Source organism: Chlorocebus sabaeus, chromosome 25 (genome assembly GCF_047675955.1).
Source record: "Chlorocebus sabaeus isolate Y175 chromosome 25, mChlSab1.0.hap1, whole genome shotgun sequence".
Lineage (NCBI taxonomy): Eukaryota > Metazoa > Chordata > Mammalia > Primates > Cercopithecidae > Chlorocebus > Chlorocebus sabaeus.
Window position 1 is genome coordinate 74,532,063 of NC_132928.1, and position 17,160 is coordinate 74,549,222.

Sequence of the window (17,160 nt, forward strand, 5' to 3'; positions counted from 1 at the left end):
ACTATCAACATTTTCTATTTCTACTAATTTTTTTTTTTTTTAAGAGATAGGGTCTCGCTCTGTCATTCAGGCTGGGGTGCAGTTGTGTGATCATAATTCACTGTAACCTTGGACTCCTGAGCTCAAGCAATCCTTCCACCTCAGCCTCCTGAGTGGCTAGGACTACAGGTGCACAATACCATGCCCAGCTAATTTTTCTTCTTTCTCCTTTTTATAAGGATGGGGTCTTGCTATGTTACCCAGGCTGGTCTTGAACTCCTGGCCACAAGAGATATTCCTGCTCAGGCTAACATTTTCCATTTCGATGATTCATTACAATTCACCAATAAAAAGAGAAATAACCTGATTAAAAAACAGGCAAAGGATTTGAAAAGACATTTCTCCGAAGAAAAAATTCATACGAAAAGAATATAAGCACAAATACTACTTCACACCTGCTAGAATGGTGATAAAAAAGACAATAGCAAGTACTGGCAAGGATGTGAAGAAATTGGGATCTTTACAGGCTGGAAGCAAAATGGTGTGGCCACTATGGAAAACAGTCTCGCAAGTTACTCAAAAGTTAAACATAAAAATTCCATTTGACCCAATAATTCCACTCCTAGGTATATATACCCAGGAGATATGAAAACGTGTCCACACAAAACCTGGTCTAGAATATTCATAGCAACATAATTTATAATAGCCCCAAAGTAGAAACAATCCAAATGTCCATCAACCGATGAACAGATAAACAAAATGTGGCATACACATACGACAATATTATTCAGTCATAAAAGGAATACGGATTCAAGCTTCAACATGAATGAACCTCAAAAACGTTATGCTAAGCAAAGGAAACAAGACACAGAGGGCCACATACTGCATGGCTCAATTTATATGACACGTCCAGCACAGGCATCGACAGAGACAGAAAATGAATTACTAGTGGCCAGGAGCAGGGTGGTGGTGGTGGTGGTGGCAGGGAGGAGGGGGAGGAAGAGTGACTGTTAATGGGTGTAGAGTTTCTTTGCTGGGGTGATGAAAATGCTCTTAAAGTAGATCGTGGTGGTGATTACACAAACTTTGTGAATAGACTAAAATCAACTATATACTTATTAAATGGGTGAATTTTATGGCATCTGAACTACATTTCAATAAAAACAAAAAATATTAATGATTCTTAAATATTAATGATTCTGGATTATCAACCCCTTTGAGAAGCACAGACTCTTACAAGAAATAAAACCCCATAGATATAAAACCTTGCATATGATTTCAGTACATTAAGACCCCCTAAAGCTCACAGAGAACCCCAGGTTAAAAACCTCTGACCTAAATCCGCAATATGAAAATAGTTTCAATCTCTTTACAAATGTTGAAATGATGTTTTTCATAAAAGGGACATGATTTCTTTAAATCATATAGTTTGTGATCAAATTAATTTTCTTAAGTCACTGGTTAAAGGTTATTTTGAGGATTACTTGAAGATAAATGAGATATTAACTTTTCCCAAATAACACTAATGCCCACTGTTTTACTAGATAGATAGTGTACAGGTGTTGTGCTAAATACTAACCATAAATTATCCAACTGAATTCCCCCAACAATCCGGTGAAGAAGGTTATTATTCCCACTTGATAAAAAGGGAAACCAAAGCTTAGCAAGATCAACTGGCTCATAGAGTCCCAGCTATGAAGAGGCAGGGCTGAGTCTCACCAGTGCTGGAAGATTCCAAAGCCTAATTGATTAAATTTAAAATCAATAGGTGCCAGTGCATTTCTGTGGAAGAAAAATCTCCGAAATATCTGCTAAAACCTTGTATCATTAACACTTACCGGAAATATTCCAGCCACAGTGCCCAAAAGTAAAAGGGCGTGGTGATGGGTCTGCGGCATCTCCGAAAGGCGGACACACTGAACTATCAACTCCACATTGAACTTCTCCTCATCTAAAACATCTACAGTGGTGAGAAAGACAAAAACCCTAAGTGGTAGGTGCACTCACACTCAAAGCAGGTAATTTTTCTAACCTTTCCTTCCAAAAAGTACCTACCTTTGGGTATTTTGCCACCATCTGGAGAGAGTTTCTGGCAGATGTTGAGCAGACAACTAAGAATTAACTGTTTGGTGTATTCCATATTTCCCTGCTCTTGTGGCAAGGGCTCTAAACACCTTCAGGACACCCAAAAGAGAAATGATGGGAAGTGTAAAAGTTGTACAATTCATGGCTGCATTAATGACCATTGTCCAGAACTCATATTCAATAAGGAATAACTAAAATACTACCATTAAACATGAAGTCTAGAAATAAGATACAAGATTTCTAACTCTGATTTTCTCTCATATAGACAGGTGCTATGTCAAATTCCACTTCCTCTCTATTGCACTTTCTATTAACCTATTTGGAATCTTACAGGACAACCTTGAGAATTACTTTGCCTTTCACATGAAAGCACACTCTACAATTCATACTCAATTTATACACACACACACAAATCTATCTATATAAAATATATACATCTATATATGAAAATATAGATAGCAAATACTATATATACACACACATCTATATCTATATAAATTCAACATTATATCTTGAAATACAAGTAATGATGCCCCAGGCATGTTACTGAAAAGTTCGGAGGAAAGTAGGCTGTAAAGTGAGTGGTCATTTACTACGTGACACAGGACACTAAGGTCAGTTTGGGGTACTGGCAATGGATACCTAAAACCAATCTTTTAATTTCACCTATAGTACTTGCTTTATTTTACAGACTATCTAAACAAAAGAAGAGTATGTTGAAAAGAGAATGTTAGATAAGATGGGCAAGAATTAGAGTCCTATTCTCTCACAGATCAAAGCCAAGTGTCACTACCTTGATAGCAAGTTAAAAAGAGTTGGCACCAATATCTGAGGACTTTTGAGCTTCTTTTTGTGCTGCAGTAATTCCAGGATGAGAGTTACTCTTTGCCAGTAGGAACCTCCAACTTCCTGGACAGATTCTAGATCTTGTGATTTTCTGGAAAATGGAGAAGACAAAAAGTTGGAAAAGCAAACCCTATCATGTGCTAAGTAAAAACCATTGTGCTTTATTATAGCAAATTGATGGGTATCAAAAAGTTCCAAGATTTCATAACATTCCGAGTCAGGGGAACAACAGCAAGTGCTCAATGCATTTGTAGCTCTTACTTCTGCTGCATTTTTTGCCTTCTTTTTTGCTGAACCGTGCCCAAGGGTTTAGCTTTATCTGGTGGCTCCAGTTCTATTCTGACTTGTTCAGCATTAACGGAAATCTGAAATATTGAAGGAAGAACAGTTGATGATATAACCCATTGGGATAAAATTAGAGCAATATATGTTAGATTAAGACATACAACGAAAGCATTTACATCCATTTTTATGTCTTTATGCCACTCCATACCCCAGCCCAATCACCAAAGGCAAACATCACTGACAATTTCTTAAGCATCCTTTTAAAAACTTTCCATATACCAATGGCTAAAGATTCTATTAAAAAACATAAATAGAAACATACTATACACATTGCTCTGTACCTTGGTATGTTTCACTTAGTGTACTTTGCATACCTATACTCTCACCAGTATATACTTAATTTATCATACGGTATATATTTATTGTCACAGACCATGAGAGTGTTTCATATAATCGAGTGTATTCTGGTAACCAAAATAATTTTTGTAGTCAAAGTACAACTGGCCTGACATTTAAGGCCAATCTTATTTCTGGCTGATATGACATGTCTAGCAAGTATCTCATATGCTCCCTAGCCCACTGTCAAATAGAAGAGGGAGGAATTTGGGCTAACACTTTCCTTCTAATAATCCTTTAAATTCTTTAAGATGTTCTCATTTGGACTAGATCTTAGCTCAATTCAATTAGCACTTAATTAGTACTATATTTGAAGCCTCCTAAAAATGTGTTTTTTTGTGATTCCAATTTTTCCAACATTTCCTTAAAAATATTAAGACTAAAATCAGACATTAACCCCTAGGAAGGATTTATTCAATTAAGAGAGAAGAATGACTTACTGGACATACATCTGCACCCACCCAGCACTGGATGCTACTACCTTGTTACAGACCTCTTGAAAAACCAGAATGAGAAGAAAGCAAAGTAGGGAAGGGTATAAACCAAAAGCAATAGCCAACATAAATTCATCTTCAGATTTTCATTTTAACTAAGCTCTCCTACTACCACGCACTTGCTTTCTATATAATTTGTCTTGGGAGTCTCAAGTTACAGCCCTGCACTTGTCGTGATCATGATATGGTATCACTTCTCCAGTCCAGAGTCACTCAATTTCACGTTCATCCCTTGGAGTGGAAAACTAGTAACGCAACACAGAATCATCCATACCAATGGTTTCCAAGTGCCGGATCAGATATGTATATTCTAATCAGCTGGGCAGGAGTAAGACATATACACACACGCACAAAAACAGATTCATAGCCCCAGAGATTCCTTAGATGTGGGGTGGGATCCAGATATCTCCTTTTATAAGGTTCTAACATCACGACTAAATCTTTGGATTCTGATTAAGAGAACAACTATAAAAAACACTTGAGATAACCATGGAAATATGATTATGAACTAGGTATTAGATAATATCAAGGAATTATTAATTTTTTTAAAATTCTAATGCCATTGTAGTCGTATCCACTTTTCAAAAGATGCACACTGAAGCACAGAGGGATGAAAGCACATGACATTTTGAGATTTTCTTTAAAATACTTCAGCAAAGAAAAAGAAGGAAAAAAGATTAAGTAAATATGTTAAAATTCTGAGAACTGCTGAATCTAGATATTAGAACTTTATATTATCCTATATTCAAAAAACAGAATAACCAGGTGGCTATTCTGATAATAGCTAGGTTTCAATATACATATAAAACCAACAAGCAGAATTTCAATTCCATTACAAGTCATTAAACAACTAAATTCAACTTAAGTAGAATTAAATTAAAACATAACATTTAAACTAAAACAATTAAATTAAGTAGAATAATGTTACCCCGTTCAATATTGAGCCACTCATTCCTATTCCTTGCATAAAGGAATAGGTAGATTCCATGTAATATGAGTAAGATCACATACACACATATTCCTACACACCCTATCTGGTTAAAATTATCAATAAATATTTCATAAAATAAAATAATGGTAAAGATTTAAAATTTTTATTTTATGCCTCTCTATGACTCACTTTTCCATGATTTTTGTTAATGGTAACATCTGACCTCTTACAAGCACTATAAAATGCAGGACTCTTAAACATGGTGTCCTTCGGAAGACACTAAACATTAATAAAAAATTACAGGAAGTTTGCAGCTTACCCCTTTAAAAACACTGCTGACAGTCTGAGCACAATGTGAGTTTTTACAATTCACCAATAAATCAAACAATATTCTTAAAAGCTTCTGCTGAACTTTTTCATCTGATACGGCTGCAAAAAATGGTTTTGTAATCTAGAGGGGGTAGAAAAAAGGCAACTGAGTTCAGTGAACAAGTTTAAACTCCAGAAATAATTTTTGTATCAACCTCTCTCAAAATATAAAATTGTTTCCCATTTAATTGTGTCGGTTAAAATGCAATTCGTTTTAATGACCCATGTACAACATTCAGTTTTCAAAAATGGGTCAAATACATCATATTCCTTTAAAACATGTCTAGTCCACCTGTAACTATCTTCTCCAAATAAATTAAAGTTTTTTTGTTTTTTTTTAATGCTGTTCCTGTTGCCTTCTACCTTTAAATGCTTGAACATGCTATGCCTTAGTTTCTGAAAGAAATCACTGACCTTTTCAAGGGCTGTGATCTGAATGGCTGGCATTCCTGCGTAAAGTTCCTTTGTTGCGTGCACAGCTTTTATAAATATATCTAGACTCTTTGGATCCTTATTTAAAAGGGAAGCTGAAAATTCATTATACTTTCCCAGAGCGAGATGCAAAACAATGGCCTCATCTTTCAGCACAGCTGTGGGCTCCTTCTGGATCTTTTCTAGCAGTTGTTCAGCCATAGGCAATAGCTGAGAAAGCACCATCTAAAGATCGAAAGACTTATAAGAAAATAGTTATGTATACTGATACGTTTTTGCTCACCCTACAGAGACACTCAAAGCCTGTCGGAAGATGGGAATTTAGCCTGGAGGAAAAAACCCAATGATGACACTTCTTAGACATGGGGACAGCTATTAACTCACACTGAGGCACTCAGGTCCTTTCTGATAGTTCATGTGTAATGCTCAAAAGTTCTAAACCCTTCAGAGATGAGCAGAAAGATAATCTGTGAGCATCCCTCAAGACTTGAGAAAAGAAAACACAAACTAAAATTTTAGAGAATAAAAATAAAGTTTAACATCCCCTAAAACACTGTATGTAGCCTTCAATGCTTCCAACTTGGTATAATTAATATTACCTCAAATTATGTATGTGAATCTTTAACTGCTAAACTAGGGGCCAGCAAATTATGGCTTGCAGGTCAAATTCAACAGACCACCTGTTTTTGTAGATTTTATTTATTGAAACACAGCCATGCTCATTTGTTTACATCCTGTCTGTGGCTGCTTTCCTGATACAACTGCAGAGATGAGTAGCTGCAACAGAGACTGTGTGGCCCCGAAAGCATAAAATATTTCCTATCTGGTCCTTTACACAATAAATTTGTCAATTCCTAATTTAAACTATACCAGGGACCACTAGGGGCTAAATGCAACCTGTTTGTTCCTACCAAAAAAATGTAATCAAATGGTCTTCAATCCATTTGACTCATTGTAGTTCTCTAAGCCTACAGTCAGTCTAGGACTGAAGCACATAGGCATTTCTGGAACACTGGGATGACAGAACCTTTTTTTGTTGGTCAGCACATGCCATCACATCAACGAGTGTTTCACAACTGCTTTCTTTTGTAACACAAGCTTCTTTGAGAACATAATGAAAGCTCTAATTATATATAACAAACGAGCAAATGATTTTGGAATTTTCACAGACTCGTGTCCAAATAGATTCCTTTGTATAGAATTTTCACTTGAAAAACAGAGATAAACCAACAGCTTCTTTTAGCAGTGCAGCCCCAGGAGACACAAGACTGTGAAGTTCATTTCAAATAAACTCAATGATTACACGGGGACAACACATTTAATTTTAAAATTAAAAGAAACTCACCAGCACTTGTTTTTGTATCTTGTATCTTTTTTTCTCTACCTCAACTCATCTCCCTCTCAAATTAATATTACACTTATCTCTTCTGAGCGCACACATGCAACTCTTACAATGGACTTTCTCACCCACAAGCAGTTACAGCTATTCCTTAGTAACATCACAGGAATGTACGATCCACTTAAACGGCACATACCTCACCGTTGACTCCCTGAAGTACTTTCATCAAATCTTTTGCTATATAAGATGGGCAACTATATACACAACTAAGTAAGTTTTTCAAAGTTTCAGACAACTTCTGATGAGACTTCAGTTTCTTTTCTCTCTGTAGTTCCTCAAATAAAGTAGCCAAATCCTAAGATACCAAAAAGGAAATTGGATAAAAAAGGGTTAAGAAACTACAAAGGCTAAATATATTAATTATGGAAGATTCTTACTTTTCCATTTCTCCTTAAAACCTTAATAAGAAATGTTATTAAAAACACAGAGTTGGCTTACTATGAAAAGCTATACCCTAGTCCTTTATCCAATGAAAAGAGCAAAACTGAAATATGACATTGCTATCTTTTAAAAAGTAGGGGGAGACAGATGTACAGATAATGACCTATCAGTTCCTAAATTCAGTGACTTAGTCCATCAAAACCCCTACACAGTGAAATGTCGAGAATGGAGAAAATTGCTCATGAGTACACACAGGCATGAACACACTCAATCTTCTTTGCTAACGAGCTTACCTGAGTAACATAGGCAGCATCTGAAGTGATCTCCTCTGCTTTAGGAATCAAATGATCTATTATGAGATGAAAGGGGGACGCCACTCCACTGAGGGCCTGGAGACATTGAATGGCAGCCCTACGAACTTCTTTTATGGAGCTTCCCAGGTTAATGAGTAAAGATGTCACCACTAAAATCAAAGGGGAAAAAAATTTAAGAAACAATTTTAAAAACTGAAACAGTACAAAATTTACATAGTACCAAAGGTACTTGATAAAAAGACAAAAAGAATCCCTTCGAATTCAAACCCCCTCTCCAAAGACTGCTCACTGTTTGAATATTTAATATTCCAGAGAAAGGTTAGGCATGTTACCAGGTGCATTCTTTTGAAAATACACAAATAAGAGCAAACTATAAACCCTGTTCTACACCAACTACTCTCATATCTGAGCTGGACGTCGTACAATGGTGCAATCTCGGCTCACTGCAACCTCCGCCTCCTGGGTTCAAGCAATTCTCCTGCCTCAGCCTCTCCAGCAGCTGGGATTACAGGTGCACGCCACACGCCTGGCTAATTTTGGTATTGTTAGCAGAGACTGGGTTTCACCATATTGGCCAGGCTGGTCTCCAACTACTGACCTCAAGTGATCCACCCACCTCGGCCTCCCAAAGTGCTGGGATAACACACATCTCAACTCTTGGGACTGTTTTCCATAAGTACACACATATCCAAATATAATCATTCTTTTTTTTTTTTTGAGATTGGAGTTTTGCTCTTGTTGCCCAGGCTGGAGCTTGTAACACAAGCTTCTTTGAGAACATAATGAAAGCTCTGCCTCCCAGGTTCAAGTGATTCTCATGCCTCAGCCTCCTGAGTAGCTGGGACTACAGGTACGCGCCACCACATCCAGCTAATTTTGTATTTTTGGTAGAGATGGGGTTTCTCCATGTTGGTCAGGCTCGTCTAGAACTCCCAACCTCAGGTGATCCGCCCACCTCGGCTTCCCAAAGTGATGGGATTATAGGCGTGAGTCACCATGCCCGGCCAAATCATTCTTTTTAATTGTAAAGTATACTCCAATGTACTTTCCATATTTTAAAAACCAGTACCTTACTGGTAAAGTTTAAGTTGTTTCTATTCTTCTGCCACCAAAACAATGCTGCCACAAACACCCCTGTGCATACAGCCTTGTACAAGCGTGCACAGAAAATCACCCACCTGTGCATTGTTCTCTGCAAACACTTGGTCCCAGACTGCTGTGTTTTGATTTTACTTTTTGATAGAGAAATGTTAGAGTCAAATTTTTCTTCTACTTTTTTCTGTTGCTTAAAAAGGCCCTCCCCACTCTGTGTGAATTTAGAAAGTATCTATCTCTATATTTAGAGGGAGAGATCATATGTACCTCATGCTTTCGTCGAATGCCAGAGCTAAGTTTATATTAAATCTTTAGTTCATATGAAATTTTTATCTAAGGAATGAGGTTGCAGTCAAACTTTCTAATGTTTCCAAATGGATAGTCAGATGTCCCATTTAACAATCCACATAACCATCTCACAGATCTTTGATTTCGGCTTTATTATATTCATACATTCCATAAGTATTTGAAACTTGTCTATTTCTGCCAGCTAGTACTTCTAGAATCACGTTCAATGAGAGTGATGATTTTAACAGGAATGCCTTTGTTTTCCCAATTATGAAGTGAAAATGCTAGCTTTTAATTTGAGGAATTTTTTGATCATGTTACTCCTATTCTGCTGCCAATTAGGAATAATTACTATTTTTGGCTAATGCCTTTTCAAATATTTGGACATTTTATGGGTTTTGTCCTTCACTGACATAGTCAATTATATATTAACATAGTTCCTTTTACTGAACCAATTTTATATTCTGGGCATGAACTCTAACTACGTAAATGATTTTTATAAATATGTTGCTAAAGCCTATTTGCAAATATTTTATTTAGGATTTTTACATAACATTATTCAAAGCAACATGGCCTATATAGTCTTTTGTCTGTAGGCTTTCAGAATTTTCAATGTTATGCCAGTTTTAAATGAAGAATCTGGAAGCCTCCCTTCTCTATGCCCTGCCCAGTTCAACAACATTGAAAAAATCTGCTTCAAAGATCTGGTAAGAATGCATCTGTGAGACCAACTGCGCTGGGGTTTTAAAAAGATGTCTTTGGAACAAAGAGGTACCTAAGTTCCTTTTACAGTAATTAGTTATTTAAGCTTTATTTCATATCTACTGCAGCAAACTACAGTCATTTATATTTTGCTAGAAATTATCAATTATACTTTCCATTTCTGAAATACTAAGATAAAGTTTGACAAGCTTTCAAACCTGCCTAAGAAGTCCATACAGGCTGAGCAACGTTGATCCAGAAATCCAAAATCTCAAATTTTCAGAGCACCAATATGACATATGACAATATGAAAATTCCACACCTGATCTTGTGACGGGCTGCAGTGAAAATGCAGGCATACAACTGTTTATTCAGCGTCCCCACAGAAAAAAAGACAGAGCCAGCCCCCTGCAGCTGCAATATATCTTTTTCACAAAACCGAAATTCTTCCACACAAGCATGCCCACAAAGGATATTAAAATGGGTCAATGTACCCAAACTTTGTTTCAAGCACAAATTAAAAATATTGTATAAAACTGGATGGGCAGAGGCTCATGCCTATAATCCCAGCACTTTGGGAGGCTGAGGCAGGAGGATCACTTGAGGCCAGGAGTTCAAGACTAGTCTGGGCAACATCACCAAGACTCCGTCTCCACAAAAAATTTAACAAGAAAATTAGTAAGGCATGGTGGCGCAGGCCTATAGTCCTAGCTATGAGGGAGGCTGAGATGGGAGGATGACTTGAGCCGAGGAGTTCAAGGCTGCAATTAAAAACTGAAACAGGGCTGGGTATGGTGCCTCACACCTATAATCCCAGCACCTGGGAGGCCACAGCAGGTGGATCACTTGAGCTCAGGAGCTCAGCCTAGGCAATATAGCGAAACCCTGTCTCTACCAAAAATATAAAAACTTAGCTGGGCATGGTGGCACGTGGTGGCACGTGTACTTGTGAGGCTAAGGTAGGAGGACTGCTTGGGCCTGGGTGGAGGGGGTGGGGAGAGGTTGCAATGAGCTGAGATTGCACCACTGCACTACACCCTGGGCAACAAAGTGAGACGCTGTCTCCTAAAATAAAATTTTAAAAATTGTGTAAAATTACCTTCAGGCTATGTGCAAAAGGTGTATATAAAACATAAATGTATTGTGTTCAGACCCGGGTCCCAATGCCAAAATATTACATTATGTAGACGCAAATATTCTAAAATCTGAAAAAATCTGAAGTCCCAAACACTTTTGGTCCCAAGCACGTTGGATAAGAGACACTCAACCTGTATCATCTATGGAAGCTGGAAATCCTTTCTGGTTTTCACATGGTTAATTTACAAAACAAAGTCAAGGACAAATAGCTGGAACGTTTAATTCACACAAGGGGCAGGCTTGGGCCAAAATATCTATTTGGTAATATTCCCTGAAGAGTGAAGGACAGCTTCTACAATATCCAAATTCAAGGACAAATTCAAAGTACCAACTACCAAAGTTATCATGTTCAAGTAAGATACTAGAACCCAACAAAAATTATAGCCACTTACTTAAATGATCAGCTTATAGGATTTTTGTTCTTTCATTTAAAAGTCTATGTGATTTCATTCTTTCAACTACTTTTATCTAGATCTACACTAGCATGTTTTTATGTAAAAATAAAAAATACTTGAGTTTGCTTTTAAACATAAAAATAGATTTAATACATTGATTTGACACAAAAAAATAAATGAAAGGCAGCCCCCATCTTGAGGCAGAGATTTAAAAATAAATATGCATTCATTCACTCCAACAAAAGTAACAGGATAGGCAAGGGTTAAAAATAAAAGAAACAAGTTTTCTTCTGCTTAGCAGCTCACTTCAAGGACAGCTATAAGACAACAGTGTCTGAAAAGCCAAGGCCAAAGGAATGGGCTCCAGACACTCCCCGCACCCCCCTAGAGCAAGGTCGAAGGAAAAAAAAAAGAGAGAAAGACAAATTCCTTTACTGTTACTCCTTTCCCTGGCCTCTGAAGCATGACTGTTTTACAAATGTCTGTGTTTAGCCAGTTCTTGTTTTTCTTTCGCTGCAGCTACAAGGCCACCAGGTATGCAAGGCCCCAAGTTATGCACTGTATGATTAACAGCCCTTGTTTTGCTTTTGTAAGCCTGCTTATAAAAGGCCCCACTCCGTCTTTGTTCGAGGCTCAGCTTTTTGGATGTGAATCTGCTAAGCTGGTGCGTACCCTAAAATAAATTCTTCCTATTCTCCCATATCTGTCTCTCTGTTCCTCAGTTTACTGCAACAATCTCACAAATGACAGGAGGAATAGATTTGTATTGGCTGGGCGCAGTGGCTCATGCCTGTCATTCCAGAACTTTGGGAGGCCAAGGCGGTGGATCACCTGAGGTCAGGAGTTCAAGACAAGCCTGGCCACCATGGTGAAACCCCGTCTCTACTAAAAATACAAAAATTAGCCGGGTGTGGTGGTGCGTGCCTGTAATCCCAGATACTCGGGAGGACAGGGCAAGAGAATTGCTTGAACCTGGGAGGGGGAGGTTGCAGTGAGCCAAGACCACGCCACTGCACTCCAGCCTAGGCAACAAGTGAGGCTATGTCTCTTTAAAAATTAAAAAAAAAGAAAAGAATAGATTGTATTTATTTAACAAAGACTTGCTATATGCAAGACTTTTTATAATATATATCTGCATAGAAAATAATAAATGGTGGTTAGATTACCAAGCTACTGACAAAAACTCATATAATATTGTGTTATATTACTATGTCATATTGTATGATTATAATATCATATAACATTGTATTGCCTTTTACTTCTGAACACAAAAATTTAGTAATATAAACATATTTATGTATCATCGTTATATTACATGATATCATGTTTTACTTATGAACACTACATTTTTGTAAATATATTAAAACAGATGCCAACCAATAATTCCTAGACTCTTCACAGATAAGGTGGGGCTAGAAGCTCACTGCAGCCCTCAAGTGGAGAGCCCGCAGGGCATGAGCAATAAGCGGCCTTCCACTTGAGGCCACTCGAGTGTCTGGTCTTTGAACTTCCAAGCAGAACAAGGTGCATCTCTCCTGTGTTCAGGAGTACTGCAACAGGTGTACACAGCATAAATGCAAAGTACATCAGGCAGGCAGGAGGAGATGGATGACAGGGCAGCAGTGGGAGGCAGGGAGCCTGTCTAGCAGCAATACCAGTGGAAAAGTGAAGTTCTTCCATCTTGCTACTTATAGTCAAAATGACATGTATTACTCAGAGGCCACTGTCAAAGGACAGTAAACATTTAATACCAAAGTGGAAAACTGAAATAATCTCTAAATAAAATATAAGTACCTTTTTGGAAACCCACAAGTTTAGAAGAAAATAACTATTTTAATAAATTGCTATCTCCGTACAATGGAATACTCTGCAGGCAGTTATAAAAAGATAAATTTTTCCATTTATTAATATGGAAAGATGTCCCTAACATATTAATTGAAAAATTAAAGTTAAAAAATGTATAGGGAGTTGTTTTTATCCAAATATAACTAGAAAAACCTTAACAGTAAACTCACCTAAAATGAAGATGGAAATTTTGTAAGTCAATAAAAAAATTACTTTTATGGAATTTTATTTTAGAAATAAAACTTGAAATTACATATCTACTTTACTTTATATGCAACAAAATTTGGTTATAAATGTAATAATGTGCTCTTTCAAAGAACTAATAAAAAACACTGAGAAATTGTTCAGGGAAAAGTATACAATCATCTACCTTGCTTTCACAGAACATTTACAAAGAGTAATTTTGGAATAAAAAAAAAAAAAAAACCAAGGACATCTTCAAATTTCCTTAGGGCCACTCTTATGCCTCTGATATTAATAACATTCTAGTTTGAAGCATCAATCATGTCATTATTCTAATCAACTTTTTCATCTTCAACCATTCTTCTTTGATCTAATTTTGCCACATCCCCTCATGCCAATAGCTCTGCGTCAACCCACTTTTCTTTTTCTTTCTTTTTTTTTTTTTGAGACAGTCTCGCTCTGTCACTCAGGCTGGAGTACAGTGGCCAGATCTCAGCTCACTGCAAGCTCCGCCTCCCGGGTTTACGCCATTCTCCTGCCTCAGCCTCCCGAGTAGCTGGGACTACAGGCGCCCGCCACCACACCCGGCTAATTTTTGGTATTTTTAGTAGAGACGGGGTTTCCCCGTGTTAGCCCGGATGGTCTCTATCTCCTGACCTCGTGATCCGCCCGTCTCGGCCTCCCAAAGTGCTGGGGTTACAGGCTTGAGCCACCGCGCCCGGCCCAACCCACTTTTCAATATCGCAGTCATTGTTTCATGAAATTCTGCATCTTTTGCAAAATTTGCAATTCCACGTTATAAAAAAACTTAACTTTCAGATAGATATTTCATTAGAGAATGCCGAACCTGAATATGACTTCTGCCTGATAAAAGAGATAAATGCAGGAGGGTTTTGTTTTTATTAGTTCACTATTAACTTGTATTATGATGATCTGACTTCCGTATCTAACCCTACTGCTGCTACAGCTCAGAAAATGAATAGCTTATTATTAAGAACTCATATAATCACTTGCCATTTCTATTGTTAAACTTTTCTGTTTGGTGAGATTTTGCAAGTGACACTAATACCTTAAAAGCAACACTTAGAAGTAACCAGAAATATGTATAGATGTACAATTTTTTTTTTGTTTTTTTTGAGACAGGGTCTCGCTCTGTTGCCTAGTTTGGAGTGCGGTGGTGCAATTATAGCTCACTGCAGTCTTGACTTCCCAGGCACAAGCTATCCTCCTACCTCAGGCACCTGAGTAGCTGGGACTACAGGCACGCACCATCACGCCCACCTAATTTTTATATTTTTTGTAGAGGCAGGATCTCATCACGTTGTCCAAGTTGGTCTTGAACTCCTAGCCTCAAGTGATCCTCCTGCTTTAGCCTCCCAAAGTGCTGAGACTATAAGCGTGAGCCACCTTGCCTGGGCTTTATAGATTTTTTTTTTTCGAGATGGAGTCTCGCTCTGTTGCCAAGCTGGAGTGCACTGGCATGATCTCAGCTCACTGCAACCGCCGACTCCCTGGTTCAAGCGATTCTCCTGCCTCAGCCTCCCGAGTAGCTGGGATTACGGGCATGTGCCACCATGCCCAGCTAATTTTTGTATTTTTAGTACAGACAGGGCTTCACCATGTTGGCCAGGATGGTCTCGATCTCCTGATCTCATGATCCACCTGCCTCAGCCTCCCAAAGTGCTGGGATTACAGACATGAGGCACTACGCCCACTCTCTGCTATTCTTTTAAGTTATAATTTTCCAAACTACATAAACCATATAAAGAAAGCATGAACAGTTGGTCATGACAAAACATAACAATGCTACTTTTAATACCTGGAGAAGATATGGATGCCAGTTGGTGTTTACACTGTGTCTTCTGAGAAGAGAGCACTGCAGAGCCCACATAAAGAGCTTGAGTCTGCAGCACTGTTTTCACATTGCAGTTAAGTGGATTTGAAAGGCTAGAACCATAGGTCCATAAAACAGAACAGAACTTGAATAACTGAAAAACATCTTCTAGATGTACCTAATCACAAAAAAAAGAGCAAACTTTTAATTCTTACTCAAATAAGTTGGTTCCAAATCCTCTTTTCACTAGTGTACAATTATAAAGAAACAAATAATTTAAGGCAATGTTTTGCTTTGTCTAATCATTTCAAATTATTCTATACTCTATGTTTTAATGAACTAGGAAGACGTCAATGAAGAGTGATATTCAGAAGCTTCACTATAACTTTGCACTTGAAAACACTGAAAACCAAGACAAGAGCAGTATCTGGGATGTCTAATTAAGAAGATGCTTCAACAATGTGGTTAGCAATGCCAACTCAATGTCAAATGCTGTACAGAGAACAAGTCAGGCGAGAACAGGAACTGACCACTGGGCCTGGCAACATGGAGGTCACTGGTGCTGGGGATGAAATTTCCTGAGTAATTTCACATCTACTAAATAACCTCTCGAACATCAGTATTCACTTCTAAATGGTATTAACCAATCAAAAAGACTGGGCTGTTGTTATTTTTAAATATAGTAATGGGCCTAACATACTAGTAGGAGTGTAGCAATGTTAAGTTTCTATTCAACCTACCAATTAGTATCGTGATCGTACTCTTTCACAGGGCCTGTGCTTACTATTATATACTCTTCACTGTTTACAAGTCTACTTTCATTTACATTATAAACTGACATAACCAAAATAACCCACAATATCTTTTTTTTTTTGAGACAGAGTCTCACTCTGTCACCCAGGCTAGAGTGCGGTGGTGTGATCTCGGTTCACTGCAAGCTCCGCCTCCCCGGGTTCAAGCGAATTCTCCTGCTTCTGCCTTCCAAGTAGCTGGGATTATAGGCCTCGCCACCACGCCCAGCTAATTTTTGTATTTTTAGTAGAAATGGGGTTTCATCATGTTGGTCAGGCTAGTCTCGAACTCCTGACCTCAAGTGATCCACTCGCCTCGGCCTCCCAAAGTGCTGGGATTACAGGAATGAGCCACCTTACTCAGCCAGCCATATCTTCTTTAAGGGTAGAGTACGCCTGAAAAGGATGAGCCTTGTACCTTTATGAAAAGTTTCATCAGAACTCTGAAATGAATAGCATCAGCACCATTGAGCATCATCTCAAACAGCCCAATGAGCAAGTGCAGATAGTCCCTGCTGTCTTCTTTCAGTTGTTCAGGATTCCACCATATGTCACCTACATGGACATGGAAAGAGAAATGATGCACAGCCCTGCGTGAACATACCGGGAGCTTTTTATTCAAGACAAGCAGTCATTGTGGAGTCAATCATTCAGTTTTGCAGAGTATCACATTTAAAAGATTCACAGCTTTTATCTTACCTTTAGGAAAAGATTTAGGAGCTTTCAGTGCATAAATAAAATTTTTCAGGGAAAATACAAGAAAAACCGAGTCCTCCACGGCCATCCTCTGAGTGCTGTTGAGCTCTTCTACATAATGTGCCCACAGCTCCGCTGGTATCCCTCTGTCTAACATCAGTTCAATGTGCCATTCTGAGGGGATTTCCTGAAATGTTAAAGGAAACAAAAACTAGTACAAACTAAGGGTTCTGAACATGGGTTAATGAATTCCTCTGCAAAATATGCCAAAGTTTTGTTTATG

At 38.0% G+C, this 17,160-nt stretch overlaps 1 protein-coding gene across 2 annotated transcripts in view; it reads right to left on the reverse strand.

The window, feature by feature from the left end:
- Positions 1–17,160, reverse strand: part of HEATR1 (HEAT repeat containing 1) — a 58,034-nt gene that overhangs the window by 20,079 nt on the left and 20,795 nt on the right. For both annotated transcript variants that reach the window (XM_007989883.3, XM_007989884.3), the window contains exons 18-28: positions 16,881–17,064; positions 16,600–16,736; positions 15,376–15,568; positions 7,891–8,060; positions 7,353–7,511; positions 5,800–6,042; positions 5,336–5,467; positions 3,172–3,275; positions 2,858–3,001; positions 2,035–2,153; positions 1,818–1,939 (exon numbers count right to left, since the gene is read on the reverse strand). In XM_007989883.3, coding sequence (XP_007988074.3) covers positions 1,818–1,939; positions 2,035–2,153; positions 2,858–3,001; positions 3,172–3,275; positions 5,336–5,467; positions 5,800–6,042; positions 7,353–7,511; positions 7,891–8,060; positions 15,376–15,568; positions 16,600–16,736; positions 16,881–17,064 — 1,707 coding nt within the window. The remainder of the gene's footprint in view (positions 1–1,817; positions 1,940–2,034; positions 2,154–2,857; positions 3,002–3,171; positions 3,276–5,335; positions 5,468–5,799; positions 6,043–7,352; positions 7,512–7,890; positions 8,061–15,375; positions 15,569–16,599; positions 16,737–16,880; positions 17,065–17,160) is intronic.